General features: G+C 40.0%; 1 protein-coding gene across 1 annotated transcript; it reads right to left on the bottom strand.

Annotated features, from left to right (window-relative positions):
* Nucleotides 1–2,685: 2,685 nt before the first annotated feature.
* Nucleotides 2,686–3,382, bottom strand: LOC132368642 (non-histone chromosomal protein HMG-14-like). The gene is made up of 2 exons (XM_059927365.1): nt 3,213–3,382; nt 2,686–2,888 (listed from the first exon to the last, which is right to left on the bottom strand). Exons 1-2 carry the CDS (start codon nt 3,380–3,382, stop codon nt 2,753–2,755), a joined length of 306 nt encoding a protein of 101 aa, XP_059783348.1. The 3' UTR covers nt 2,686–2,752.
* Nucleotides 3,383–24,457: the final 21,075 nt, after the last annotated feature.

Here is a 24,457-nt window from a genome sequence, read left to right as displayed (position 1 = left end):
TTCGCGCTGAGGGCAGGGAATGGGCCCCCACAGTTGGTGGCTTCACCATCCATTGTTGGTTTTCCCTAACCCAGCCACACTTTCGTAAATCATCCCTCATTAACCTCTCTGACTGATATGCTTCCTTTTTGAATCCCATCCTGCTGGTCCTTCACTGATGCCTAGTTGAAATGCCTGCTCCTCCCTTTGTCCCCACTCGTATCCTTGTGACCCCTTGAATCATTGCACCTGTCATACTTCACTGCCCACTTCATTACCATGTTCATCTCCTCCGTGGTCTAGGAGCTCCTGGAGAGTAGACTGTGCCTATTCCCCAATCTTAGGGCCATCACAGGTGCTTAAATGACAAATGAATGAATGGACAGCTGAGAATAGTGCCCTAAGTCAAAGTCAGTACCACAGACATTTATATTAGAGTAGTTGGAATGTCACAGTATTTTGGAGGGTCTTAATTCTTGCTTCATCACGGTGAACTCTATCTAGACAAGGGTTTGATCACTCAAGCTTACCAGGTTTAGAAAGTCCATTCTTTATCTCACTTAGACTGTAGTTAATTGGTTCAAATTTGCCAAGCTCAAGAGATACAGATTTTTATAATAAAGTAATTCCATGTTAATAGTTGATGATAGGAACTATAATTGACAAATGGACAGCAATTATTTTTCCCTGAGTTTTATTGTGAAATTTTTCAAACATAAAAGCTTTGAAAATACAGAACATCCTTATACTCACCACCTAGGTTTAATAGTTAACCTTTTTTCCATATTTGTGTCATTTAACCATCTGTGTTTATAGGTGTATAGCTATGCATACATGTATTACATCTATAATATTTTTTGCTGAATCATTTGAAAATAAATTGCAAACATCATTAAAGCGTCACCCCTACATACTTATGCATGTATCTCCTAAGACTATGCCCAATCTCCTTCTAACCACACTACCAGTATCATACCTAAGAACCCTAGCAATAATTCCTTGATAATATCTAATACTTATTGATGCCGTGTGTTTGCCAGCCAGACTTGGGGAGCAGGGGCACCTTTGGACCTCATAGCTGCTCTGGTTTAATCTCAATTTTCTCTGGCCTGCAGCATTTTGTCTAAATGTCGATATCTGTCAGTTTCTGCTGCAACCACTGAGATCAACAAATTTAACTGTGCACATATCTGAGAGTCAAGACTAAAGGGAGTTCTTTCTGGGCTTCTCTGGAAGCTCATTCTCAGGGATGAGGCCAGGACTGCCGGAGACAATGGGAGGCAGGGTCGCAGCAAGAAGGAGTTTTAGATCTCCCTCCTTTTATTTCTTTGTCTTTTTCCTAATCCTAGGCCATGATATCTTTCTTTCTCTGGGCTAGAATTTATTTCTATCTTTTTCCAAAAGAAAGAGGGGAGAAACCTAGATGTAAAAGATGACCCTCATATGGAACTTGTAAAAATAATCCAAGCAACTGCTAGACCCTTGCTGGGAGGCTGCCCTGGGCCACCCTCTCTCACTGACACTCCATGGTTGTGCTGAAATATATGCTTTATTTGTCAAAAAGTTTTAGGTCCTTCATTTTTTTTTTTTTAACATCTTTATTGGAGTATAATTGCTTTACGATGTTGTGTTAGTTGCTGCTGTATAACAAAGTGAATCAGCTATACATAAACATATATCCCCATATCTACTCCCTCTTGCGTCTCCCTCCCTCCCACCCTCCCCATCCCACCCCTCTAGGTGGTCACAAAGCACTGAGTTGATCTCCCTGTGCTATGCGGCTGCTTCCCACTAGCTATCTATTTTACATTTGGTAGTGTATATATGTCCATGCTACTCTCACTTCGTCCCAGCTTCCCCTTCCCGCTCCCCGTGTCCTCAAGTCCATTCTCTACATCTGTGTCTTTATTCCTGTGCTGCCCCTAGGTTCTTCAGAACCTTTTTTTTTTTTTTTTTTTAGAGTCCATATATATGTGTTAGCATACGGTGTTTGTTTTTCTCTTTCTGACTTACTTTACTCTGTATGACAGACTCTAGGTCCATCCATCTCACTACAAATAACTCAATTTCATTTCTTTTTATGGCTGAGTAATATTCCATTGTATATATGTGCCACATCTTCTTTATCCATTCACCTGTCAATGGACACTTAGGTTGCTTCCATGTCCTGGCTATTGTAAATAGAGTTGCAATGAACATTGTGGTACATGACTCTTTTTGAATTGTGGTTTTCTCAGGGTATATGCCCGGCAGTGAGATTGCTGGGTCATATGGTAGTTCTATTTTTAGTTTTTTAAGGAACCTCCATACTGTTCTCCATAGCGGCTGTATCAATTTACATTCCCACCAACAGTGCAAGAGGGTTCCCTTTTCTCCACACCCTCTCCAGCATTTATTGTCTGTAGATTTTTTGATGACGGTCATTCTAACTGGTGTGAGGTGATACCATTTAGTATGCTTTGTATTATAGGATATAAATGCTACCCTCCATCTGTGGAATGTTAAGCTGACACCCAAGACAATCAAAACCTCCCATATTCAATATCCCACTATTTTCTGGTTGTACCAAAACACAAACAACCAGCAAATGATTTCATCTCTTAAAAAAAAGCATTTACACTTAAAAAATGGGATGAGGTGGGATTCCCTCCTTTGAAAAAAATGTTTCTAGAGCTACTAAAAAATTTGCATTTACAAAAGAGTTGATAAAAATATTTCTCTGGATTGTACAAGAAGGGAGACAGGGGCCACTGATAGGACCAGGTGTGTGATATTAATCAGACTTGGCTTCTTTCTCTCCTGCTTCATCAGAAGCTGGGCTCTCCTTGTTTTTAGTTTCTCCATTTTCTGCAGGTAAGTCTTCTTTAGTCTCTTGGTTAGCCACTTCAGCCTGTTTTCCCTTTGCTCCCCTTTTCCCTTTTTTTTTTTATTAGCACCTTTCTTTCTTTCTTTCTTTATTTTATTTTTGGTTGTGTTGGGTCTTCGTTTCTGTGCAAGGGCTTTCTCTAGTTGTGGCAAGCGGGGGCCACTCTTCATCGCGGTGCGCGGGCCTCTCACCATCGCGGCCTCTCTTGTTGTGGAGCACAGGCTCCAGACGCGCAGGCTCAGTAGTTGTGGCTCACGGGCCTAGTTGCTCCGCGGCATGTGGGATCTTCCCAGAGCAGGGCTCGAACACGTGTCCCCTGCATTGGCAGGTGGATTCTCAACCACTGCGCCACCAGGGAAGCCCCCACCTTTTCCCTTTTGTTTGCACTTTTTTGTCTGAAGATTTATCCTTTCCTGCCGCCTTTTTTGGCTTCGTTTCCACTTTTGCAGGAGCCGGTTTAGCTGACAACCTCGCCGATCTCCTCTTGGGCTCCTCCTTCGCCGCCCCCTCGGCGGAGCTGACCTTCCTCTTGGGCATCGTGACAGCGGGGCAGGCGCGTGCGCAGTGCCTGCGGGCCGCGGCGCGCCAAGAGCCTTCGCAAAGCTGGGCTGCCCGCTGCTGCCGCTCCTCCCGCCGCCGGAGCTCCTGGGACCCGCCCCTCACCGTAGTTTTGATTTGCATTTCTCTAATGATTAGTGATGTTGAGCATCCTTTCATGTGTTTGTTGGCCATCTGCATATCTTCTAGGTCCTTCATTCTTAATTTACAAAAATAGCAAGAGAAACCCCTAAACAGATTTTAGTTGTTTTCACTGATTTTTTTCCCCCTCTACTTGTGGATCAGTTGACCAGTTATTTTTTTAAAAAAAGGCTTTTCACACTTTGGTTGAAATAACAACATGGCAAATAGAATTAGGCTTCAGGTTTGAGGGCTACTTGGTGCATACTGAATTAGCACGAAGGGAAGTGGATCGTCTTGAAGGACCTCCATGTGTTAGTGGAAGTGACGCACCGAGCACACCAGAGGAGTGGGTCAGGCTCCCAGGGACCACGTCCTCTTTCCTTCTCCATTTACTGAGAAGAGAGTGGTGGTAGGAGGGGACATGGGTATTTCTCCTCTGTCTCTGGGGCCTCCAGCTTTGGGTCCATCTCCACAAAGACCCCAGATCCTACAGCACAACATTCCCTCTGTGATACTAGTTCTCATTAAACACTTCTTTTAGCACCATCTCCTCCCAATTTCCCTCCATTAATAATCTCTGATCATTACCTCACCATCCCCTGTTTGTCTTCCCAGTTCTTGCATGCTATGTAGCTAATTTCCTATACTATATATCCCCTATAAAGATGGGGAGTAGTTTCTGTTTCCTTGGCTGGACCCTAACCGATATATCTTCCCACTATGGCCACTTCGTAGCTTCATGTAAGGATGGTCAGGACAAATTCAAAATAAATATGAATTTTCTCCCAAATTTATTTAGTGCCCACTATGTGTAAGGCACTGGGTCTAGGCACAGGGGAAGCAAATAAATAAATACATATTTTTTTTATTTTAAGAAGCTCATAATTTACTGGAGGAAATACATCAACAAATAATTTTAATAAATGGTGATAAATGCTATAAGGACACAGAAAGTATATTCCGAATGCCTTCACAGCTTTGGTTTATTTACAGGCTACCTTTGGTGGTGTGGCATAGGAAATGAGCACTAATTAAGAGTCATGAGCATTAGGCTCTAGGTTGGGTCTATTACCACTGACTAGTTGTGTGGCTTTGGGCAGGTCATGGAACCTCTCCAGGCCTCCGTTTCTTCATTTATGAGGTAACATGTGCGTTTTCTTTCGGTTTGCCAACATTATTACTATGACCTTTCAATCCCTCATTTAACAATCCGGAGAGCCCACTGGCACTTATTTTAAAGTTCTTTCCAAAGGGCATGACTGAGGTGAGGCATGACTCACCCCTATTTAACCTAGGAGTCCTGCTTCTCCAATCCACTATACAATACAGCACAGCACAGGAAAACATGGACACACATGCATACACACACACACACACACGTGTGCGCGTGCACAAATTTGGCACTCCCGGGGGCCTTCTGGGGGGGACGCATGGCTAGCAATTTATACAACCCAACGCAATAGACACCATCTGAGAATCAGCTCAGAAGCCGGAGAAGAATGAAGAAATGCTCCCCCCACTGCAGTTTTGGGCTCTGCACATGCTGGTGAGGTGCATCCGGCTTGGACAAGGACAAGTCTCTCTGGCTGAGTTCTTCACAGAAACCTCCGTGATTTCACAGCCTTTAAGTGGTGGTTCCATTTCAGTAGGAACAAAACAGCTTCTTAATGGGGGAGCTGTACAGGAAATCAATCATTTAAATATATTCTTGAAAGTACATTTTCACCAATTTGATTTTTTAGTTACTACATCATCTGGAAAAAAATCCCTTAATCAATTAAGTTATTACACTTGAATATTTAATTCCTGCCAATGTACAGTTTAAATAATCTTTTCCAAATAATTTGCTTATGGCCGTTAGATATACTGAAGGTCCTCCCAAGATGTCTCTTGTAGAAGCATAATGACTCCTTTTGCTGATGACAAACTGAGCATAGGAGGACATTTTCAGCCCTACAATATTATTATAGGTGCTGGAGGTATAGTGGCGGGCAGAACAGATAGAGATTCACAGCAATGTAAAGAAAGGGAAGAAAATCTAGACTGGAGAAAAATGCAGAGATTGGTGGGCCTTAAAACAAAGCAAATTTGCCATATTATTCTCAAGAGAGTTACGATTTAAAATGTATTGCAAATATATGGAGAAAATCCTGCTTCACCTTTATTCAAGTGTTCAACACAAACCAGGTTTAAATTGTAGCAGCAAACTGAATTTTAGAAATGATGCATTTCAGCCCTGTGAATTGTAGGAAGTGCAGCCCACCTGCTGTATCTTCTGTGATAAAGGGGAATTATGTGCATTTTATACGGCAGACCAGAGGCTCTTCCTTTTGGTATAGAAAGTGGGGTTCACATCACAGGAAGCTTCTGCTTTTCTTTTTCCCAAATGCCCCTTAGGCTTGTGCTCAGATGGAAGGGCCTCCCCTGGCCTCCCTGTCTCCCTTTCCCACGGCCCTAGAATTTGTGTCTGTTACTTCCTGGCAGTGACCAGCTGCTGGGTTTCCTTCTCATCTTTTGTGAAGGCAGGAAACACGCAGAGGGTGCCTTGGAGACTGAGGGCAGCTTGCGCAGTGGCACGGCCTCTGCATCACCCTACTTGGCCCTCTGCCAAGGGCACTGGGGCAGCCCTGTGAGTGATCCTGATCTTCAGACACAGAAGAATCCCCCTGCCTCCACCCTGGCTACCCCAGTACCAGGATACTGGAGCCAGTTCTGTTCCCTTAAAATTAGGTTTGATGACAGGAAGGACTAACTGGACGCAGAACTTCAGCAAAACCTGCAGTTAGACATTTGTGACATTCCAGGTATAAAAAACGCCAGGAATGCACGCTTCACACTGTCTTGTTTAAATAGCGCTCTCAACCAAGGGCGTTTCATAAAACACGTTGAGTTTTTAATTGCTTTGTTGTGTTCTTAGCCACAGTCTCAACTGAAATAACAGAAGGTATGAATGTATCTGTTAAAAATTAGTTTGCCTGTATATAACAGAAATACTTCCAATGATGGTGCCTTACACACAACAGAAGTTTAATTTTTGTTCACCTAAAAGGAAGTTGACACTAACTCAAGCTCTTTGTAGCTCATTTCTTTGCCATTCCTGGAATGTGGGACTAGATCAGTTTTAGTTTTCAAGTTTCAGGCATCCTTTACACCATTAACACCCTTAAAAATTATTGAGGCCCCCCCCCCAAGAATTTTTTTAATGTGGGTTACCATGTTAGAAATTAAAACTGAGAAATTTTTTACAAACTTATTTTATTTTAAAATAATAGTAACCCCATTGAATGTAAACATTAATAACACAGATTTCTGAAAATTAATGTTATTTTCTAAGACAAAACAAAATTATTGAGAAGAATAATTGTTTTGCATGTTTGTAAATCCGTAGCTAGCTTAATAGAAGACAACTTGAATCAAACATCTGTTACTGCATGCAATCTGTTGCAATGTATTGCTTTGGTTGAAGTCTATGAAGAAAATTCTAGGCTTCACATAGATATGTGATTGGAAAAGGGACTTGAAACTTTTGGGCCTCCCAAATAAGGATTTAGGGGACCCTGTGTGTCCTCAGTCTACACTTTGAGAATTGCTGTCTTAAACATCATAGTCTGAAGTAGCTGCTGGAGCTCCAGCCATTATATTCACATTCAAGGTGTCATGATAAAGTTTGAAGAAAAGATTGGTACTTTCTCTTTAAGAAGAATTCCTGGAAGGCTCACAGCATTCCTGCTTACATCTCTTTGGCCAACACTTTCATACGACAACATTAAGCTGCAAGACAAATGTTTCAGTGGGACAGCAATGTACTCAGCTAAAATTTTCTAAAAAGGAATAGGAAAAAAGCTACCTAGAAGCAATTAGTAGTCTCTGCCACAGGAAGAGTGAGTTAAAAGCATTCCAATGACCCAAACACTTCATCTGCTGTTTCCATGATTGCAGATTATCCAAACACCACAGATCCCCCTAGGAGTCCCCTGTGAAGAAATTATTGTTTACTCTGCTACGTGATTGGTCTATGGTGTTCAAGTGCATTTGAAAGTGTCTGCAGAAGGATGGGGTGTGAGATAGGAGTCACCAGCTAACTAAAGGAGGCAAGGTTTGGGCTTTCTGAGAAGTACTGACCAGAACAAGGTTCTGAAATGGTAATGAAACTAAATTAAAGAAGGACCATTGTGCTAAGATTTTGCTGAAGCTGTACAGACATTCCTTTATTTTCAAAAATTTTGAAAAACACTCAAAGAATAGATGTCAAGGACAGAGTTTGTTGGAAAACAAAAAATTAAACTATTTTCTTTCTAGTAAAGAGTGACAACACAGAAGTTTCTTATCGTTAACAAGAAAGTGTTAAGAAACTAATTTAAGAAAGGAAGGTGCTATTATTATCCCCATTTTTCTGATAACAAATTGAGGCACAGAGAAGTTCAGCCACTTACCTAAGGTGATGAAGCTGATGAAGGCGAATTTGGCTCCATATTCCATGTTCTGAAATCACTAAACAATCCTGTACATATACTCTGAGGAGGAGCTTGGAGCTGAGGTGAAAACTTGAGGGCGTGCATTGGATGAGATAAAAATTTATCACAATACAAGTTAGTAATGATGAAATTTAGTGACAGCCAAACATTAACTGTAACTGAATGCTGTTTATTTGAATATGTATTTCAGTACTCTCTGTGTTTAAAAGGAAATATTGGCTATTATTAAAAAGCGTCCTTTCAATTTGTTAGAGTGATCTTTCTATAGAAGGATTCTTAGTTCATCAAGGTAAACCTCATGCCCTCTCTGCCCCCTTCTTTCAATAATTCAACCATAACCCTGCGTCCTCACTCACAGCCTGTGGCTTCAGATGCCCCTTCCATCATTAACCCAGTGTCAGGCACCTAAAGTGTGAGCCTGCGTGCCTAACACGAAGTGGCACCTAACAGGAAATAATCAGCCTCATGGGACGCATATTAATAACCCAAACCTCTTCAGCAGAGAGTGCAAATTGGTAGCCTGCAGGTGAAATTTTGCTTATAATATGCTTTATTTGGTTCATAGAGTGTAATTTTAAAAAATAGATTTTTGGGGGGACCAAAATCCCAAACCAAAATTTCCCATAAGAATCCAGATGAGAACTTCTGCCCCTTTCATGTTCTCTCCAGTTCAGCTTAGTCCCCGCCACTCCTCGCTTCCCACACCCAGCCTCTCCATGCCTTTATGTTACATTACCTGTCTGTCCCCTGCGGGCAGTTGAGTTTGCAACCCTGTCTTTACAGCTATCAAACTCCAAATCATATTAAGCCCCATATTCTACTGCAGCAGAACCTGTTCTGAAATGACTCCACCTGCAATTTTCAGTTGAACTGATTATTTAGTCACAGCTTATCCACCCGGTAGGTTCTGCAATCAACAGAGACGTAGAAGGTATGTGTCCAAATTGCCTGCTCGTACATAAATGATGGGCTGAACAGGACAGGGCTGATCACAAAATAATGGGGCAGATGTTTGGAATACAGTAATGCAGAGCCTGGCCCCTAGTAGGAGCTGAAATGGTTTTGATGAAGGGTTGATGGTACATAGGCAGAGGTTTACTAACTGGAATGCTGGAATTTCTGTTTTGCTTTGATTATCATTATTACACCTGTGAAGGTCATTGCTGTTCTCCAAATATTTCTGGATCTCTGACTTTGGGTGCAGCAGTAGGCTTGCACTTCCTGCCCCCTTGAGGTTGGGTGGGGTCACGTGACTAGCTCTGTCGAATGTGTTGTCAGTGGAGGGATATGTGTCACTTTGAGCAAGACCATGTAATTGCCAGAAAAAGATCCTCCAGATCTGTCTTTCCTCTCACATGGTGACCAGCAGTGTTTGAGATGGTGGCAGCTCCAGTAGCCTAGAATTCTGAGTGTCTACAATGGGCAGAGGCTTCTGCCAACCTGTGATAGACATATTACAAGAACCAGAAATAAAACTTTATTAACATCCACTAAGATATGTGTAGTTTTTGTTTGTTTTGTTTGTTTGTTTGTTTGTTTTACAGCAGCATAACCTAGCCAACCCTGACTAAAGTAGTCACTAAATACTGATAAGTACTAAGTTAAGATTTTTTAAAATCTGAATTCAGTGACTTGGGCCATCAATTTAGAAGTAATGAAAATGCTTCTTTAGGTTCTAGGTCACCATGACTCCAATTCTGGGTCCCATTTTTTAAACCTCCTGTTACCCAAGAACTCTTCTCCAGCCTTTCCAGCCTTTATCCTTTGTAACTGAACTGGTCAGTAACAGAGCTTTTTTGTTTGTTTGTTTAGGGAAAAGATCCAGCAAGCATCAAGAGGCAGCGTGACCTCTGAAAGCAAACATGCAGGGTCTTCCCAGGGCTACATTTTGCAACAGCCTGACGCTCAGAGCCCACAGAGAATAGAAACCAGTGTTGCCCAGCTCCTCAGAGCCTTGGCACTATCCCTTCTACAGCAGTTGTGTGTGTCTGGTGGTAACAGAGCTAGGAAAGGCCCAGGAAACTACTGCTCTTTAGAAAGACCTAGACCTGACCAATCCTGTCTGCAATGCAACCCGTTTCTTTCAGGTTTCTTTCTCTGTGTATGTTAACTTTGCATCCGCAATTGAATTTACTTTCTAAACTAGGGATGCATTTTATATTGTTGCTGTCAATAATTTAAAAAGAAATCTCCCTTAAGTTTATTTTTCAAAGTGCAGGAAATATCCCCAAGGACCTACTGCTTGGAAGCGTATGACCGCATTTATTGGCACAAATCACCTGTCTGGATGGGAAAAGCTTTACTTAGACCTTATTTTAGACCTTTTTGGTCTGAAAAATGTGAGTTTGGGATGCTCACTAGTGGTTTTAATATACTGTTGGAGAAGTAAGTGTCTGATTAGCTCTTCATTCTGAGCTTTTTATATGATGTTTTAAAGTATTTCAGTAAACATAGAAAGTGCTATTAAGTAAGCAGGATGGTCTATTTGGAGGCTTCATAATCCATTTACTTTATCAGCAAAGAATTTATTGAGCACGTACTAGACTGTGACTGACCTCCTCAGTGGAAGGGACTGTGTCTTGTTCACCTTTTATCTCTACTGCCTAGCCCAGTGCCTGCAATATAATGGGTGCCTGAAGTATGCTTTCATAATTACTATTCAAAGTGCCATGCAAATGCACCCAGAGAAACACAAGGAAGTCTTCATATTTGATGAACTAATCGTCTAGTGGATTAAAGTAAATGCACAATGAATTGTAGTCTGTGACAGCAAAGAAAGAATGATTTGAATATTAGTGGTGTAATACAGAAGTATGATGGAGAAGGAAGGGATGTGTGATGGATCCACAAATAATGCAGGAACTTGGGGTCCCTGGGTTCTACTGAGTCTCCACTGATGAGCACTGTGACTGTAGGAAAATTGTTCAACCTTTCTGGACCACTGGGTCTCCAACTGTTAAATGAGGAATTGATAAACTTTTGACAATTACAAACTTTTAAAAATTGTATTACTGCATTGAGTGCATTCTTATGAATTTCAAACAAGGCAGATAGGGCAAAAGTTCTCCACTGCTTTAGCTGCATCCCATAAATTTTGGTAAGTTTGTTTTCATTCTCATGCATCTCAAAGTATTTTCTGATCTCCCTTGTGGCTTTATTCTTGGACCCATTGGTTATTGAGAGTGTGTTGCTTAATTTCTGCATTTTTGTGAATTTCCCAAATTTGCTTGTTATTGATTTCTAACTTCATTCCATTGTGATTGGGAAACACATGCTTTGTATTATTTCAATCCTTTTAAATTTTTTGAGACTTTTTTATGACCTAACATATGGTTTGTCCTGGAGAATATTCCATGTACAATTGAGAAGAATATGTATTCTGTCATTATTGAATGGAGTTTTCTATAGATGTCTGTTATATCTAGTTGTTTTATGGAGTTATTCAAGTCTATTTCCTTGTTAACCTTTTGGCTAGTTGTTCTACCCATCATTGGAAGTTGTATATTGAAATCTCCCATTATTGTTGTTGACTTGTCTATTTCTCCCTTTAATTCTGCCAGTTTTTGCTTCATGTATTTTGGGTGCTCTGTTGTTTTATATATATATAGACACACACTATATGTATATTATAAAATATATATTTATTTATACAATATATATTATACATCTATATTTAATATATAATATATATATATTATACAATATAATATAGATGATAAAGTATATAATATATAATGTATTTTGGGTGCTCTCTTGTTAGGTGTATATATATATATGCAATATATAATATATATATTTATACAGTATATATTATACATCTATATTATATCATATATACATATTATATATTATGTATAGATGTATAATGTATGTAATATATAATACCTCTGTATGATGCATATATATCCTATATTTTCTTGACCCTTTTATCATTATAAAATGTCCTTCATCTCTGGTAACAGTTTTTTCTTCAAGTCTATTTTATCTTCAGCCACTTCAGCTCTCTTTTGATCATTGTTTTAAGGTGTATATTTTTCTGTTATTTTTACTTTCAATCTATCTGTGTCTTTGAATCTAAAGTATGTCTTTTGTAGACAGTATGTAGTTGAGTCAAATTTTTTTAACTCATTCTGCCAATCATTTACTTTAATTGGGGTGTTTATTCCTTTTACATTTACTGTAATTACTAAGATAGTTTTATTGACTGTGCCCCCTAAAATTCATCTGTGGAAGCCCAAACCTCCAATGTGACTATATTTGGAGAAAGGACCTTAAAAGAGGTAGTTAAGGTTAATTGAGGTCATAAAAGTGGGGTCCTAATCCAATAGGACTTATATTCTTCTAAGAGAGGAAGAGACACCAGAGGTCTTTCTCTCTGTGTGTTCACAGAGAAAAGCCCATGTGATGACACAGTGAGAAGGTGACCATCTGCAAGCTAGGAAGAGAGTCTTCACCAGAACCAGCCCTGCTAGCACAGTTTCCAAAACTGTGAGAAAACAAGTATCTGTTGTTTAAGCTACCTAGTCTGTGGTATTTTCTTATGGCAGCCTGAGCAGACTAATAAAGGTAGGCTTTACATCTGCCATTTTACCATTTGTTTCCTACATATCTTATGTCTTCTTGTTCCTGTATTACTCCTTTACGGCCTTCTTTTGTGTTAAGTAACTATTTTCTTGTGTAGCATTTTAATTCTCTTGTTAATTCTTTTACTATATATTTTTGAATTATTTTCTTGGTAGTTGTCCTGGGAATTACAATTAACATCTTAATTTAAAACAGTCCATTTTAAATTAAAACCAACTTAATTTTAATAGTATACAAAACATTGTTCCTATATAACTTCTTTGTACTGTTATTATTATAAAAATTACATATTTTTGCACTGTGTACCCTTCAATACAGATTTACAATTATTATTTTCTGTAGCTGTCTTTAAAGTTAGGAGAAAAAAAGTGTTATAAACAAAAAATACATGAATACTGTCTCAGTGCTTGTTTATTTGACAATGTCTTAATTTCTTCTTCAAAGGATAATTTTGCAGTACACAGATTTCTTGATTTACACCTTTTTCTTTCAGCACTTTGAAAGAAACTGCTGTCAGCACTGCTTTCTGGCCTCCATGGTTTCTAAAGAAAAATTGGCTGCTAAACTTATTGAAGCCTTTTTTTTTTTTTTTTTTTTGTATGTAATGAGTTGCTACTCTCTTCCTGCTTTCAAGATTCTCTCTTTGCGTTTGGTATTAGAGAGTTTGAGTATGATGTATCTCGGTATGAATCTCTGAGTTTATACTACTTAGAGTTCAGTGGAGTTCTTGGATATGTAGATTAATGTTTTTCATCAAATTTGAGAAATTTTCAACCATTATTTATTCAAATATTCTTTCTGCTCTTTTCTCTGTCTCCTCTCCTTCTGGAACTCTCACTGTGCATATGATAGTATGGTTGACATATCTCAGACTCTGTTCTTTATCTTTTTTAATTCTTTTACACTTCTTTTCCTCAGACTAGATCATCTCAATTAACATGATCAAGTTCACTGATTCTTTCTTCTGCCTGATCTAATCTGTTGTTTAACCCCTGTAGTGAATTTTAAAATTTCAGTTATTATACTTTTCAACTTCAGTGTTTCTATTTGGTCTTTTCTTGTTATTTCTGTTTCTTTACAATATCCTCTATTTGATGAAACATTAATCTCATACTCCCCTTTAGCTCTTTAAACATGGCTTCCTTTAGGTTTTTTGTTTGTTTGTTTGTAACATATTTTAAACAGTTGATTTAAAGTCTTTGACTAGTGAATCCAATGTCTGGGCTCCCTCAAGGACAGGCTCTATTGATTGCTTTTTCCTCCCTCTGTGTATGGTTTATACTTTCTTGTATATTTGCATGTCTTATATTTTTTGTTGTTGTTGAAAACTGGACATTTAAAATAATACAATGTGCCAATTCTAGAATTCAGAGTCTGCCCCATTTCCAGAGTTTGCTATTCTTGCTGTTTTTTGTAGTTGTTGTTTACTTAGTAAATTTTCTGAACAATTCTGTAGAGCCTGTATTCTTTGTCATGTGTGGCCACTGAACTCTCTGCTTGGCTAGCTTTGGTGGTCCCTAGTAATTCACCAGAGATTTCATTATCCAAAGGTGAGAGCTTAGGGTATTCTCAGGTCTTTTCTAGTCATGTGAACAGTCCTGACATGCTCACAGCCCTGTGCATAACTTCTTTGCACAATCACTGAAATTGTACAATTTGTATCAATATATCATGGCTTGGACATGCATATGTATTTTATTCTTACTAGAATGGTGACAACACTGTACAAAACTAATTCAACTTTTTAAATGTCACTTTTTGATACATGCACATTCCATCAACACTCTCTACCTTAAACTTACTGATTAGTAAGGAACAACAGAAAGGAAAAAGGAACTTGCTTCTGTGTTTGAAGCAATTTCTGGTTTGAATGGAAAGCATGCCTCTTAGGGCTGTCACAGCCCCCACTTCCTCAGTTACAGATACAGTGTGCTTATTTTGTATTTGCTTTGAGTCTCACTGAATTTCCATGTATCATGGATCCACTAGAATTCTTTGCTCATTGGTCATCGTGAGTGCTATACATGAGCAGGGCAACCAGACCAGTGAGCATGCATATTGCACATACCTCCTGGGTTCATGCACATGCTGCATTGTCCCATTGGACTTCACTTACAACACACAAGTTCAAAGATAAAAGAATTTTAAGATGACTATAACTCGTGTTGTGATGGCATGACAAGAGTTCTCACCAACAAGATGGAGGCAGAAGCCTACTGGGACTTCTAGAAAAGTCCTGCTTTCAAGAAACATTCGTTATTCTTTGTTTCTTTGATTTTATTTTTTTACTCCTACTTAAAATGGGGACATGAGACTGAAGGATGGGCAGCTGGTTGCCTAGGAGGCAATGAACATGAAGGTAAGAACATGCGGTTAGGAGGTTGGAATAAAAAGCTGAAGGGAACATGGATCTTCAGAGCCTCTACTTTTTACGTGAGGAAAATAAATCCATGTTTGATGAAGCCACTATTTTTCAGGTGTCTGTTACTTGTTGCAGAATGCATCCATAACTTTTATACTCATTAATTTTAAATACCACCTTTATCATGTACTATATTCCCATAAACACATGATTCTCTTTCTATACTTTTAAACCATCCCATCCCACTGATTTTTCCCACTGATTTTTAAAACACATTTCTATGCTAAAATCACACTCTTTTAACAGCTATAGATTTATGGTATGTTTTGCAATCTGTTAGAGTAATGCCTCTGTTTATTTTTTTTTAAAGGCCTTAGTTAATTCTGTCCATATTCACTTCCATATGAATTTTAAAACAAGCTTGTCAATTTCTGTGAAAATTCAGTAGAATTTTGATTGAGATTACATTGAATTTATGGATTCATTTGGGAAGAATCGATATCTTAAAATTTTCAGTATTTCCATCTAGGAGGAACATAGCATAACTCTCCATTTATGTAAATCTTCCATATTTATTTAGATCTTCCATATTTCCTTCAGTAGCATTTTAGTTTTACTTACATAGGGCCTGCACATTCTTGTTAGATTTATTGCTAGGTATTATATCTTTCGTTTCTATTGTGAATGGGATTTGTTTTTTCCCATTGTATTTTCTAATTGGTCTTTGCTAATTTATGGTAAAGCTATTATTTTTTATTAATCTTGATTTTGTATTCAGCCAGCTGGCTAGATTATTTCCCTCAGATCCTTTCTGGATTCCCATTTCAGCTCTAAAAGTGCTAGAACTTAGGTGTTACAGAACTTCATAATTGGAAGGTGATATTTGGTCAAGGTCAAAGGAAAAGCTTCATGGAAGGGGTGAGATTTCATTGTCATCATTATTTAAGGCTAATTCTACTGGTGGAGATGTCTCCAAGTCTGTGTGTTTGTTTATTTTTAGTGGTTTGTTTATTTTTAGTGATATAGGCTACTTCTGCTTCCTTCAGGCTCCTCTGCATTTCTTTATTGTTTAATCCCTGCCTGCACAATTGTTTCCAAAGGTGCTATAACATGATAGGCTGAGTAAGCGTTGCAGCAGAAATTCCCGCAACAGCTCCAGCATTGCTCACAGTTGTTCTTACTGGTAATCAATATCTTCTTTTGTCCCCAAATCCAAAGAGCTAAGACGTGAATTCAGATTTTTTTACTAGGAACTATATTGGAAGTCCACAGCCAAGTTTTCCATTAAACATTTTAGACTTTTGGCTTACTAGGTTGAACTTGAACTTGGAGTGATTCTGAAAGAATGGCTGGTAGCCAAGAAGTCATATTACCTTCTCTTACTCCACAACCCTCACTCACAACCCCAAGTCCCTAAAAAATGTGTCTTCTATTGATAGTGTTAACAAATATTTAGCACTCAGCTTCCAACGTCTTGCTTTTGATCATGGGAATACACATGCTTTAATGGACCAGTGTTCAAACTTGGACTTCAATGACAGCTGTATTGCATGTCATGCATGTATCTTCACATCTGGAACATTTTAGGTGTCTCCAAAGTAAACGAGCAGTGGGGGAGAGAAAGGGAGAGATGGGAAGCCTTGTTTTCCAAATAGATAAGTCTCTGAAATTTTTCCTGAAACTCTTTGAAGATATCTGAGGGATAGTACTCTTTGAGTCAAGAGGCCTGTGTTGAAACCTGGCTCTACTACTTAATAGCTATGCCACTCCCATAATTCATCCTCCGCCTCCCTAAGTCTAGTTTTCCTCTCACAGGAGTGTTGTAAGGGTAAAGTGAGATGAGGTTGACAAAAGAACCATGTAAACTGTAAAGTACTATGCAGATGTGAATTGTTAGTAACTTCAGAATGTTGAATACTTCTCTTTACCTGCTGTAACATGCTTAGAGATGTGTAACCCAAAGGTGAAAAGAACCCCAAAATGGTCCCAATACATAAGAAAATCATACTTCAGCATGATGAAAACCTTTATAAAATATATAATTAAAGTAAAATGCGTGACTTCACGATAAAATATTGATGAAAAGTTTCAAAAACAAGTCATAAAATATAAATGCAAAGTAGTTAGCATTGTTTTGATGTTTGAACTAGTGGCTTCAAAATCTAAAAAGAAAAAAAACAACTGTGACAGCTTGACTGAATCAAATGCACAGAATCACTTCAGTCTTGTCAAGCCCCCTACCTGATATCTTCCCCTAGGGTTAGAGAGCATACACTTTTCTGATTGGTTAGATTCTGTTTCTTGATTGTGTGTAGGTGGCACTGGCTTTCAGATGATCATATCATCATTATCATCATCATCGCATTAATTCTTATTGCTGCTGTAACAGATTCCCCCAAACTTTGTGAAAACAACACAGATTTATTATTTTATAGTTCTGGAGGTCAGAAGTCCAAAATGGGTCAGCAGGGATGTGTTCCTTCCAGAGGCTCTGGGAGAGAATCTGTCCCTTGCCTTTTCCAGTTTCTACAGGCTGCCTGGGTCAATGACTCTCTCAGCATCTCTCTGACATCTGCTTCCATCATCATCGTACCTTCTCTGAAATCTGACCCTCCTGCCTGCCCCTTATAAGGATCCTTGTGATCATCACATCACATCAGCCCACCTGGATAATCCAGGATACCCTCCCCCCATCTCAAGACCCTTAATCACCTCTGCAAAGTCCCTTTTGCCATGTGAGATAACATATTCACAGATTCCTGTGGAGGTGCACATCTTGGGGGAGGGCCAACATTCAGCCCATCATAATCATTGACAACACTTAACACTCACGAGCATTTTTTTATGTGTTAAGCACCATTCTAGGCACCTCAAATACATTAAATCAAAAAACCTGATGAGAAAGATAATATTCTCTCCACCTTAAGGTCATGCCATTGAGGCGCAAAGAGGTTAAGTAACTTGCCCAAGGTCACACAGCTAGGATTTCAACCCAGGTGGGCTGACTCCAGAGCCCAAACTCTTCACCAGTATGCTTTTGCGAAGTGAACAGATTGGTCCACTCGACGTTGAGGAAGCAGAAACTCCTAAATATAGTTATTGCAGAGGCTATGATTTTATAACAACGAGGCAATATATTTTTTAATCGTGGTTTACAATTTCTAAAGCACATTCCCAGCAATTTCCATGAAACTTTCCCATAATCCTATATCTCAAAATAATCTTTCTTTTCACTAAATCCTCTTCTTTTCTGACTTATTTAAATAGCAAGGGTTTGTAATATGCCTTCCACTGGAATTTGTGTACATGTGTATTTGTTCTGTCTGTTCAACTGTGAGACCCCCTAAGTAAAGCAGAAACAAGCATCCATTTCGTAAACAAAGCAAAACAAAACGAAACTTAGTAGAGTGACTTGAAACTGATCGTATTCATAAATATGTGTTCAGTTGAATAGTACACATGAGACCAAGTACTGTTTTGGAAGTACTATAGAACCTACAAACTACATATGATAGACTGTTACTTTGATGACCCCAAAGAACCATGCCTTTCAGTATCCAAGTTTTTGAGTATTATCCTCTCATCTGACTCTGGGCTGAGTCTACAACTGCTTTAACCAACTGAATATGATGAAAGTGATGTTTTCTCCCTCTTAGAATGGATTTGTACCCAGTGCTTTACATGTCCCTGGATCTGGGAAAGAATTGAGAAGCTTTCATTTTCCAAAGTCCAGACCCCTGATGCCACGGGACTGGATTGTCTCAAAGTGTTTCTCAGGGTTGAGGGGGCCCAATCTAAAGCTGGAAGCTGGGCTCTTAAGGGCCCTGAGAGGGTCAGGGACCTGCACCAGGGTAGGAAGGACTCAAATAGGGCTGGCTGCATGGGTCCTGGAGAGGCTGGAAGCTGCAGGCCACACTTGGGAATCTCAGCCAAGAGTCAGACAGCCCAAGGCTGGTGCAGACGAGGCTGAGCACAGTGCCTCCTAGTGGATGGTGAGGGCTGTGGTAGAAAGGCCAGGAGGGGCTGCTGGGACCCCTCCTTGAGGTTTTCCTTAACTGCTTAAATGGTAGAATTCATGAATGGCTTCAAAAGGAGAAAAGGGGTAGATCTCACTTCCACACTTCATGGTGGGGTAAGCCCACCCCAGTGTTGTTGAAATGAACATATTTAATGAGCAGTTACTGTGTGCCTGGTCCTTGCAGACATTTCTCCTTTGATGCTCACAACAGCCCTATTATCATGTAGACCAGGTATCAGAGCAGGACATGTTTGCACTTCAAAACACACATCCAGCTTAACCTGAAGCTCAGGCTTTTAGCTACCCCCTTATACCACCTTTCCCAATTCTAAACTCAATTTTAAATTTGAATCAAATTTAGCAACTTAATCCTCTGATGCTGGGGGTTGAAGTTCAAGAACCAGGTTTAGGAATGTTTTTCTCCTTAGCCTTTGCAGAGGAAAACCATCTGCAAACATCAAGTGCTGCTGGATTAAAGAGAATATATTTCAAAGAGAGTTGTTATTTTTTTTTTCAGGATTAAATGCCCTCCTTTTTAAAATCCTGGGTTTAAAATTTTAAACATAGACACCCAGTTTGGTGGAGCGCTAGCTGAGAATGGACATCTCTCCCCACCACATGCCACCCTAGTCTTAGCCATGCGTCCCCATGTCCAGGTCACTCTGCTACAGTCACGCCTGAGTCACCATTTTTGGACAGAGTCTGTGGACCCCATGAAGGGCCCTGTGCGGACCAGAAATCCAATACACTCACAGTCGTCAAAGATGTTTACAATGTGAATCAGCAGTTAAGAGCAACTTTTTCCCCCCTAAAAAGTCACATCTTTCATACAAACTATACTAATTATGCTGTTTAGTTTTGTTTTTCCAAGGCAAATGACAAGAAAAATGTATAACCAAGGGACTGGTTGACAGAAGTGAAGAAATATGAGACAACTAAAACAGAGAACGAAAAATAATGAGAAAAATGATTAAAAGAACTGAATTGTGTGGCTTGATTTATGGGTAATGAGCCTGAACTAAGTGAAGAAGTTGCATGTATTTATGGAACCTACAGGATAGATGGGGGGAGTAGGTTCCTCCCAATCTCTGACTGGATTTTTGTTTTCAAACTGGGTGGATAATTTAACAGCAGAGTGAGAGAGCTGTCCTGGGGTCACCCTGGCTGTGACCCTGTAAGAGAAGCTGGCCATGTACACAATTTCCCCTTTTATTATTATTATTATTTTTCTCCTGCCCTTAGATTCCACTCTGTCCGGACTTAGCTGGAATTTCACACCCATTCATACTCATATATTCATTGCCTCCCTCCCCAGCCTCAGATCTGCTTACCAAGAGTCTCCCTTTCACCCTATATTAGTTTCCTGTAGTTGTGTAACAAATTACCCCAAATCGGGAGGCTTAAAATCAACAGAAACTCATTCTCTCACTGTTCTGGAGGCCAGAAATCTGAAATCAAGGTGATGGCAGGACTGAACTCTCATTCAGGGGTCTAAGGGAGAATCCTTCTTTGCCTCTTCTGGCTTCTGGTGGCTCCAGGTGTTCCCTGACTTGTAGCTGCAGAACTCAAGTCTCTGCCCCTCTCTTCACATAGCCCTCTCCTCCTCTCCCTCTGCCTTTCTCTTATAAGAACCCTTGTCGTAGGATTTCGGGCCCACTCAGATAACCCAGGATGATCTCATCTGGAGATACTTGACTTACTGGCATCTGCGAAGACCACTTTTCAGAATAAAGTCCCACCAGAGGTTTGGGGTGGTCATATCCATTGGTGGGAGCCATCACTCAACCCCTTCTTCTAAATTCAAGGATTTCTTACTCCCTAGGTAAAAGAATAATCAATCAAAAAGGGATCCATTTATATCCACCTAGGCATTTTGTAACATACTTTCCTGGCCTCTCCAGTTTTCTTATAAGCCAAAGCTGTTTAAGATCATCATTCACTTGTAATCTCTTTCTCAGATCTCCCTTGAAACTCATAGTCTGCTTGGCTTTAGGGCTGTATGTATTCAGCTCTCATTCTAGTTGGTATACCTTTCATAGTCCTTCCTTTGGTACTTTACTATGTATCAATAGATCAATTTAGATTTCCAGACCAGAGGCTGTACACCCTGGTTTGCCTGAGACAGTCCTGGCTGATCTCAGTGTCCTTTCTGGTTGGTACCCTCTTATCTCTCAAAATCCTGGTTTGGATGATACCCCTTAGCTGGAACATTTTCCTTTTTAGAGGCAGGACTTAAGGGACAATTGACGGAAAGGATTCTGTTTAGTGAGTGATGAGTGATGAAGAGGGTGAGGCCTTTGCCTAAACTTGCAAATTTGGAGGCTAAAAAATGGGAATGGGGAAGGTCTGAAAGAGAGAGTAGCACACAGAATAGGCCACAGAGTAGATCAAGACCAGACTTCCCTTCCACTGACTAAGGGGAGAATGAGCATCTCCTAACAGCTTGGGGCCTCAGTTTCCCTGTCTGAAATAGTCTAAGAGCAATTAGCTTCTGAAATTTGAACCTCTGATCTAATCTTATTATTTGATTTGGTGAAATATGGTCTCTACAAGTTTGCAAGCAAAATACTTCCCAGGGCTTCCCTGGTGGCGCAGTGGTTGAGAATCTGCCTGCCAATGCAGGGGACACGGGTTCGAGCCCTGGTCTGGGAAGATTCCACGTGCCGTGGAGCAACTAGGCCCGTGAGCCACAATTGCTGAGCCTGCGCGTCTGGAGCCTGTGCTCCGCAACAAGAGAGGCCGCGATAATGAGAGGCTCGCGCACCGCGATGAAGAGTGGCCCCCACTTGCCACAACTAGAGAAAGCCCTCGCACAGAAACGAAGACCCAACACAGCCATAAATAAATAAATTAACAAAATAAATAAACCCAAAGTTAAAAAAAACAAAAACAAAAACAAAAACCCCAAACACTTGCCTTTCCCTTAAACTCTTCTCTCCATGCTCTACTTCCCAATTTCTGACATCGTAATTAAAAAAAAATACTTCCCAGAATGATTTGGTGACAATTTAAGCAACTTAAAAAAATTTTTCCCCACCTCTACTCAAGGAACCAAGGGATTCTGTCTTTCAGGGAAGGTGCTCGTAGGACAATGGACTTCATCTCTCTGTCTCTCTCAACACTCAAAACACAGGGAGCTGCTTAAAGAGCCGGACACATTGTTCAGTTTGAAAGAACACGCCTGTTTTTTTTGCACTACCCTCACAATCCAATAAATCATCAAAGAGAGGATGAAATTGTGCAATCACTTTGGAAAACAGTGTGGCAGTTTCTTAAAAAGTTAAATATACCCCTCCCTCATGACCCAGCAGCTTGACTCTTAGGTATTTACCTAAGAGAAATGAAACTTTATGTTCATAATAAGGGTTGTACAGGAATACTGACCGCAATGTTATTCAGAATAGCCCCAAACTGGACAAATCCCAAATGTTCATCCACAGGAGAATTGAGAAACCTATAATAATATAATCATGTAATGGAACAGTAGTTAGCAATTAAAAACAATTATTGATTACATCAATTGATCACCAAGTCCTATGGACTGTACTCTCCAAAATCTATCTGCTTACCTCCCCTCACTATCACCATGCTGGTCCAAACTCCCGTAATCATCCCTCACTCTGAGGAAGGCAACAGCCTTCACCTGGCTTCCCCCCTTCTGCTTGTCCTTCCTCACACCCATTCCCCACACAGCAGCCAGAGAGATCTTCTAAAACATGACTCTGATCTTGGCACCCACTTACTAGGACCCTTCCTCCCCTCCACCATATCCAGTGAGTCAAATTCCTTCATGCACTGGGGTCTGCAAGGTCGTTCTGCCCGCAACACAGCACTCCCCATCTTCTCCTGCTCAACTTACTCCTCGTCTCCTCCAGGGAGGTGGGCTCTGGTCCTGTTTTAGAGCAAGACTCTGTCACCCTTTCTAGTGGCATCCTGTGCTTTCTCCTCATGGCGCCATCACAATGATTGTGAAACAGGGTTTAGACTGATTACTTGCTTTTTTTTTTGGTATTATTTGCCTATTGTGGCTATAAAAAATTACCACAAACTTAGTGGCTTAAAATAACACAAGTTTATTATCTTGCATTTCTGGAGGTCAGAAAGCCAAAAAGGGTTTCCCTGGGCTGAAATCAAGGTGTCAGCAGGGCTGCATTCCCTCTGGAAACTTTAGGGGAAAATCCATTTTCTTGCCTTTTCCAGCTGCTAAAGGTCACATACATTCCTTGGCTTGTGGCCCCTTCTCTCTCTCCTGACTCTGCTTTTTTTATCACGTCTCTCTTGACTCTGGTCCTCCTGCCTCTCTCTTATAAGGATGCTGGTGATTACCTTGGGCCTACCTGGATAATCCAAGCTCATTTTTCCTTCTCAAGAACCTTAGCTTAATAATATCTTCAAAGTCCCTTTGTGCAAGGTAACATATTTACAAGATCCAACAGTTAGGAAGTAGACATTTTGGGGGCCACTCTTTGGCCTATCACATTTGTCTTCTCCCCAAATATTGAGCTCCACTGAAGATAAGGACCACGCCTGTCTTGTCCACTGCTGCACTCGGACTGCTAGCAGGTGCCTTGCACATTATAGGGGCTAAATAATACATTTGCTGCATAAAGTAATAACACTGGGGCCACTTGCATGCAATTCGCTTAGATTTTATAATTCCATGTTTCAGTTTTATTTCCAAGTTTAAGACTGTAATGTCTTTTGTAGTTCTGTAGCCATTAAGGAAAGAGGGCCTTCTAGCCTCAAGTCAAAATTGTTCTAAAAACCACCTGTTCCACGACTCAGTGATTCACTATTTTTGTCCAGCCTACCTGGACCTTCTAGCCTCAAGTCAAAATTGTTCTAAAAACCACCTGTTCCACGACTCAGTGATTCACTATTTTTGTCCATAGAGTTTTTCTACATTAAATTATCTTTGCCTAATTATCTAACACTTGGGACCAAACTCCCTTGAACTCCTTCTCCTTTAAAAGTGTTCTCACCTGCCTCATGAATGCCACAATTTGCAGGAATCAGCTGCATCCTCCAGCCCAACAGGTTTTTAAGAGATTTTTGTCCCAACAGTGTATCTCCAAGCCAGAGTTCTTCAAACACTATTTCCAACCTCTGCATACTACTTCGTTGGCAACTCGACAAATGGAGTACCTGATATCAGTATTCTTTTTTTAAAATTTACTTTATTGAAGTATAGTTGATTTATAAGGTTGTGTTAGTTTCTGCTATACAGCAAAGTGATTCAGTTGTACATATATATACACATTCTTTTTCGTATTATTTTCCATTGTGGTTTATTATAGGATATTGAATGTAGTTCTCTGTGCTGTAGAGTAGGACCTTGTTGTTTTTCCATCCTGTATATACTAGTTTGCATCTGCTAACCCCAAACTCCCAATCCATCCCTCCCCTCCCCTCTCTCCCCCTTGGCAACCACAAGTCTGTTCTCTATGTCTGTGAATCTCTTTCTGTTTCACAGATAGTTCATTTGTGTCATA

Source organism: Balaenoptera ricei, chromosome 7, assembly GCF_028023285.1.
Source record: "Balaenoptera ricei isolate mBalRic1 chromosome 7, mBalRic1.hap2, whole genome shotgun sequence".
NCBI lineage: Eukaryota > Metazoa > Chordata > Mammalia > Artiodactyla > Balaenopteridae > Balaenoptera > Balaenoptera ricei.
This window is presented reverse-complemented; position numbering and strand designations above follow the sequence as displayed.